The sequence below is a fragment of the Trachymyrmex septentrionalis genome, unplaced genomic scaffold (genome assembly GCF_001594115.1).
Source record: "Trachymyrmex septentrionalis isolate Tsep2-gDNA-1 unplaced genomic scaffold, Tsep1.0 scaffold292, whole genome shotgun sequence".
NCBI lineage: Eukaryota > Metazoa > Arthropoda > Insecta > Hymenoptera > Formicidae > Trachymyrmex > Trachymyrmex septentrionalis.
Window position 1 is genome coordinate 61,678 of NW_017305454.1, and position 7,765 is coordinate 69,442.

At 29.4% G+C, this 7,765-nt stretch overlaps 1 protein-coding gene across 1 annotated transcript in view; it reads left to right on the top strand.

Moving 5' to 3' along the window:
- Positions 1-7,765, top strand: part of LOC108749535 (nuclear factor related to kappa-B-binding protein) — a gene marked incomplete at its 3' end in the record, with an annotated part of 43,396 nt that overhangs the window by 23,492 nt on the left and 12,139 nt on the right. Inside the window, exon 4 of the mRNA XM_018488294.1 lies at positions 6,979-7,227. Within this exon, the coding sequence (XP_018343796.1) occupies positions 6,979-7,227 (249 nt within the window). The remainder of the gene's footprint in view (positions 1-6,978; positions 7,228-7,765) is intronic.

Below are 7,765 nucleotides of genomic sequence, written 5' to 3' on the forward strand. Positions count from 1 at the left end.
CACCTTTTGCATGTTGCATGACTTACAGCGTTCTCTCCATATGCAGCACAAATCATTTCAGTGGCTTCAGCAGCATTTTTCTTCAGATGAAACGCGAAGTGGATGGAAAATCGAATATGCTCTTTTGTAATTGCCATCGTGAACACTACTGATTTTTGAGGTTATGTGCATCAAACGCCAAACCGTATCGCATTTCAGGAGGTTAAATGTTACTGTTTTAAAACCCCAAAAGGGCGGGAAGATATATAAAATTTAAATTGTTATTTCGGTTGTATCAAATCTAAAGCTCAGAACTTTTTTGTACACCTAATATATATATATACATATATACTTTATATACGTATATATATTCATTAATATTACTACGTAAAACATATATTAAATATTATCTTTTTCTTGAATGCTACCTTCTGTGTACATCCGAGCCTAAATTCTTTACTTACCTAGCAGCAAATCTCATAAAAAAAGTAGCACCGGATTTATCATTGAAAACTAGCACGTCAGCATGCAGTACACTATGTTTTTAACAGCATAGAACTAGTAGCACAGCAGCTAGCATAACGCCTTGCATGCGATTGCAGGAAAACAAGCATCGTGTGCCGCCGGCTTTACAGTACCGCATTAGCATTACCCAAGGTGTCCGACCGACGGTTAACACCTTTTGAATGTTGTTCATGTCTTGGATATTATTTGTCAAGATCAAGGTCATTGGTTCTTCTTATTTTCATTTTTGCACTAAAAATTCATTTTCTACATAAAAATAAAAATAAGAGGAATAATTTCCAATATTCTTGATCTTGACAAATGTTATCCAGGACACGATCCTGAACAACATTCAAGAAGTTTTAGTCGATCAGACTTGGATAATGCTAATGCCGGTAGTACTGTAACTTTAAAGTATCATAACTCAAAAAATACTCAATAAAAAGTAACTTTATTATAGTGTTTTGCTCTCGACATTGGCTAGTAGATTCTGGAATCAAAAGTAGGGTGTTCCACTTTAAAAATGACATAACCTTGACTTGACCTTGGCGACGCAACCCAAAGTCAAATCGATAAGATCAGTAAATAGATCTTTTTGAACCCTACAACTTTTGTTTAAACAATTTTTTTCAATAATGCCATGTTTCCGAAATAAAAATTTGTAACTTTATTTTGAACACGCGGTATATACAGGATATGGTTTACTTAAATCGCACATCTTGAATATTTCGCTTATTTTTGATGATATAACAAAATATTTCAAATGAAAATGGAATGATTTCGAGGGGAGCGTATTTTGATTACGTTTTTTTTGGTGAAGGCTTCAAAGAGATATGAAGGTCACTTCCATTTTTTAAAAATTATATGATTCCTCTAACTATTCTGCATATAAAAAGATAGATATAAAAAAAATCAATATTTTACGAGATATTTCACACTTTATTCTGACATATTTTGGTATAAAATAAAATATCTCGTAAACTATTAATTTTTTGATAATTGTACCCTAATACTTTTATGCACAGAATAATAAGATGAATCAATTGATGTGGAGAAAACATACAGTTGCTATTTAAAAAATTACATAGTTGCACATTGTAAATTTTTTTTTAACAGTAACTGTGTGTTTTCTGTACACCAATTGATTTATCTTATTATTCAGTGCATAAAAGTATTAGAGTATAGTTGTCAAAAAATTTCTAATTTACGAGCTATTTTATGTTCCATATCAAAATGTGTCAGAATAAAGTGTAACGTGTTTTATAAACTATTAATTTTTGAATATTTCTACTTTAATATTTTTATATGCAGAATAATTAGAGGAATATATCATTATCTAAAAAAAAATCAACTAATTCCATTTAAAAAAATAGAGGTAATTCACATATCTTTTTGACGCCTCCACCTAAAAAAAAAACAACGCACAGTGATAACAAACGACTGGAAAACTGACTAAAATTAAAAAAATGAAAGCTGTTATTCTGGGTTTAATAGCATAGAATCTCATAGAGGGGATGTTATTGTATAAATATCAAAAGGAAAGAAAGCTCTCTCTGATATCTTAGATTGTATAGTGTATACACGAATGCCTGGGGTTTGATTTTAGAAGTCTATACGAGTATAGACTATACTATGTACTCGTATTTCGTTCTTAAGTATTTTTACGTTCATGACCGGATGTTGCATCATCGATCATATATCGTAGTGTTAATAAATTGTGTTTTGACAGCTGATAACGACGTAACCTCAGTTTTGATTAATAAAATTTCTGAAATATTCCAAAACTTAATTGAAAGGAGTCGAAGATCGAAGCTTTAATAGATCAGATAAATTATAGTTTTGAAGAAGTATAATTGCTTTTATACTTGCCAATAAGAAAATATACTTTATAAATAACAATAAATAAAGGGCAAAATAAGAGTCAAACACATGTTTTAAATTGTCACACAATTAAAAAGAATAAATTACAAATAGAGGAAAGTAAAATTGAAAAAATATAATAAAATAAAAAACTCAGTTTAAATACAAATAAATTACAAGTTTCGGCTACCGGATTGAGCCCTCTTCAGACATTAACTTATCATAAAAATCGCTGTACAAAATTAATTATCAGAAATGTTCACATATTTACTATAATCACAGCTCGGGTGAGTCTTGATGTAGAACTCGACATTATTCACATATGATTGAACAGTCAAATGTGTTTTATATCTCTTGGAAAAAATTTTAGTTGATAAAAAAGATAAAAAAAAAGACTTCTTACGAAAAAATAAACACAACCAAATTAACATAGCAGACTTCTAACAAGTAATTAAAACTCACCAAAAATCATGTGTAAATTATTCAAACAAGTGTGTCCATATAAGTATGAAAACCCATTAGAATATATAAAGTTTAGTGGAACGCAGATGTGTAAGACGGACATTGTGTATCGATTATAATGTACGCTCGCTGATACGGATCAACACGGACTGGAAGAGACGGACTGTCAGTATCGAAAAGTCAAACCTTATTTACAATAGATATATATGCCTTATGAGGACCTCCAGTGTCAGTTTGTCAAATTTAAACTATTTTTTTGCTTTTTAATATTGAGCATCTCAGAAATTCGTTTCCTATAATAATAAGGCTCTTCATACAAAATTTTAACATTGTCCCATTGGAAATCATGATCATATTGCAGCCTGTGCTCCGTTATGACAGAACAGACAGAAGTGTTATGCCTAATGATTACGATGTTCTGTAATTCTGGTTTTCAATTGTCTGCCCGTCTGTCCAATGTACAACGCATCACAATTATTACACGAAATCTTATAAATTACATTGCTTTTAGATGTATGGGGACAAACATTCTTTCGTATTTTAATACATTTGCCCATTTTATTAGGACTACGTAAAGATACTTTGTGGTTCGTTTTTCTTACAGAGGTTAGAAGTATAGAAGTAGAATTTGTATATATAATATACTTTCATTTATTTATGATTAACATGTTTTAAAAATTACATTAAGGATACATTCTCGTGTAACCACACTAAAAATAAGACTTTTTTTGGAATTTTTCTTAAAGAAAATTATAAAACGTACGATTCTAATTTTTCACATATTTATTAATACACATGTCAATATATGAAAAAAAATTTTACAGCAATATTTTCATTCCAAAATTTCAAGAAATTAGTTGAAAGGCGCAGAATTGAAAAAATGAGATATTCAAACGGTTGATATGATATCTCGAGAATCAATAGCCAGAAATCAAAACACAAAATTTTTTCCTTCAAGTTTATTTGCGTGGTTATTGCGTAAACTAGAATTATTGAAAAATATTGAAAATCCGCGAGTTGACACGTGTTTTTAGAAAATAATGCGAGAAACGATTTTTTTTGTCCAAAAAAGTTGGATAAAAAATTTAATTTTTAGTGAAACCGGTTTATTTTAGTTTACATGATAGCTAGTCAATCTACGAATACAACGCCGTAAGAATTTTTAAAATCGGTCGATTAGTTTTTCTGAAATCATGTCAATCGCTCCAAAAAAATGTTTCGAGGAAAATGCGTTTAAATTTTTTTTTAAAGATTTTTCAAAATAAAGTAAATTAAATTATTTATATTCGTTAATCAGCGATTCCTGGTTCATAAAGTAAGCCTTCAACTTTCTCAAACATTTGGTTGTAAAAACAGAACTTTTGACGATAGAATCGTTAATTCTTCGAATTTCTTTCTGAAATTTTGAAAACAAAAAATAAATAGACTTTTGGCTATAGAATCGTTAATTATTCGAATTTTTTTCTGAAATTTTGACAGTGTATTCTTGAAATGTTGTACAATCGAAATATGTAACAAAAAAATCGATTTTTTGAAAATTTTACACTAGAAGTATCCTTAAGGGGATATTCTAATTTAGAAGCCGAATATTTATGCTATTTTTGTGAATTTTTAAAAAATATAATATAAATTTTTTGAGATGAGGTTTTTTCCTACATATTTATATATTATATATTTGAAATATGTTTCAGAAGTGTTTCATTAAAAAGTAATTATGTATAGTATGTGCTGTATAAAACATTAAATAAAGTGATAAAAAAAAATAGGTCTGTGGCCACGATTCCAGCTCTTCTGTTTACCTGAAACAAAAATCCAAAGAAATTCTTAATTTGTATGAGTTTGACTACAGCAGGTACCAGAACGAAAAAAAATACTAGAAATTTTAAAAATGACGTAATGTCAAAAATTTTGTTTCGAATTTTGTCTTTTTTTCACCAAAATGATTGTAAAAATTACAAAAAAATATATTTCGACTTGATTGTGATAGTAACTATAGTTATATATTACTTAAGATACGAAGCGCCATTCCGGTCTGAATGTTGAACTACTACATATTATATATTCATTTAAAATGAATTAATTTCAGAATTAATAATTGCGTGCCGATATGGACGGAATGCAAGAGATCCGGGTTTGACTCCCAGCCGAGGCAATATTTTTCGTAATAAGTTTATTACAGTTTTTTAAGATTTGAGAAATTTTGGGGGGATTATTAATACTTCAGATTGATTGCGTTGAAAGTCTGACAACCATATCGGCACACAATTATTAATTCTATAATATAATTAATTAATTTTAAATGAATATATAATATAATATATAGTAGTTCAACATCTAAACATTCAGACCGGAATGGCGCTTCGTATCTTAAGTAATGTTTAACATAAACGTAATGTTAAACATCACTAATCATATTATAGTTATATATATGCTGAAGATGTATGCACATACTCGACTCAATTGGTCAAATGGTTTTCGAGATATCATAGCAGTCAATTTGAAAAACGGTTTCGAGAAAAACGTGTTTAAAGTTTTTCATACTGGTTATATAGAGACAATTTTACTTACGATCAATCGGCTACTCCGGGGCCATAGAACAAACTTTCCTTGTAAAAATTGCGGAAGTCTTCTTTTTCCTGCCTACGACTTGCTTTTTTTTCTCTAGCGAAGTTAGTAGAGCGCTGCTCCGAGCGAATGACACGAGCTTCGTTCCGGGAGTTTGCGTACATCTCCGCTTGCTGACCAATAACCATTCCCATTACATTCATAACTTTTAAAATTATATATACGAATTCGATTTTTCTCACCTTTTTTATTCATTTTTAATATTTTGCATATAAATAAATAATTTGCGTCCGCTCAACATTCAAAGCTACACTAAGCCGAGAAAACAAATGCTCCTTCACAAGAAGATCAAACTTGATCGTTAAACAGACCCCACTTTAGAAAGATCCCAAATGTACACGACCTTCTAAGAATAACAATTTTCTTAACCGAAATAAAAATGTCGATTAATGCTTTATTGTGCGCCGCGTGGTACATGAGACGTGCGAGCGTCGAAAACGAGCTGGAAACCGCTCTCTATCAAATTCTATAACTTTCTTGATTTTGCGAATCGAGTTTATTCCTTTTGCAGATATATTTTCTATGCAAATATTTGCGAAATATGTAAAAAAAAATCGATTTTTTTAATCCCGCTAGGCTATAATACCCTCTTAAAGAATTATCACCAAAAATTCTCAATTTACGAACAGATTTATGGAGAAAGTTTTTATCCCGCTATGTTTCAAAGTTAAATATGAAGGTTATATTGTTCTGTACCTAAATTTACAAAATTTTTTTATTCTTTTTGCTACTCTCATTATATTGCTATTTTTATTGCAGTCGCATATTCACAGATCGACCAATTGGTATGCATTAAGAAAGAAATCTGCTTGATGGTTAAAAACAATTATTGTGGTGAATAAATAATACATAATAAATAATAAATAATACATTAATAAATGAATAAATAATAATAAATAAATAAATAATAATTAATAAATGATATTAAATGAATAATACAGTTTAGTGTAACATTTCGTTTAATGGATTTAATTATACAAATAATTACATAAATTTTTAATTTTAGAGTTATCAAGAAAAGACATTTTCATTTTAATAAAAGACCTATTTGAATAGTCAAATGATATAGCGTTTTTTTATAATTTCGATTTCAGATTCGTATTCATTTCGATATCGAAAACCTCATGATATCGAGTTTTGGCTATATTAGACATTTTATATTAGACATTTTCCTGATATAGACATCTGCCATATTGGCTCCATCATTTTGTATTTCGTAATTTCGACTTCAGATTTGCAATCAGCAATATCGGAAACCTCTATCAAAAACCTCTTTCGTAAAAATCGAGGGATTCATATTTTGACTATGTTTTGGCTATGAGATTTGAGACCACTGTGCAACGTGACAAAAATATGTTACCCCTCGAAATTGTTCCACTTTCATTTAAAGCATTTTTTTATATCATTAAAAATAAGTGAAATATTCAAGATGATGGACTTAAGTGGATCACCCTGTGTGTATATATATATATTATATATATATATATATATTATATATGTGTATGTATGTATGTGTGTGTATATTATACATGTGTTTATTATACATAGATAGATGAATGTTCAGCTGGTGGGGATAGTGGAGCAGAAGAAGATGAAGAAGGAGCTTCGACACATGGTTCTAAAACTGATAGTAGCAGTAGTAGTATAAGTGGTAGTAGTACAACAACAGATAGCGAACAAGATAGTGCAGAAGATCATGCTATGAGCAGTAGTGAAAGCCATAGTTCTGCAGAGGAAGATGAAGAGGAAAATGAAAATGCAGAATTCATAGTAAATATTGAGAATCCCGATGCTTTGGTAAGATTTATATCTGGTTTTATATTTATATTTAAAAGGAAGAGCGCAATTAACGTAGAGTAATAAAAATCATACAGTTATTTATCAAAGTTATTTATCTTTACATTCTTTTTCTCATCATTGCGTCAACATTTTTGTATTATTTTTTTCATTTTGATTTTTTTCTAAACAAATTATTTCTCGAATTTTAATAATTTGGAAAATCACTTCTTTTGTAAATGATTGCTAATAGCGTTTAATAAACTCATTTTTAAAAAATGGGACATTTAAATTATGTTTTATTTATTTTTGAAATTAAAAAGATGAAAATTGGTTCAGTAGTTTTTCTCAAGAAAAAGATATATGGTTAGTAAAAACATGATCTTGCAGAGAAGCATTTCATGATGCTGATATGATCGTTACACACACACACACACACACACACACACGCACGCACGCACGCACGCACACACTACATTATCATTCACATTTTTTAGAATAATTTATACTGTCAATATTTTAGTGGCTACAATTAAGAAATTTGAAACTTTTCAGGAGC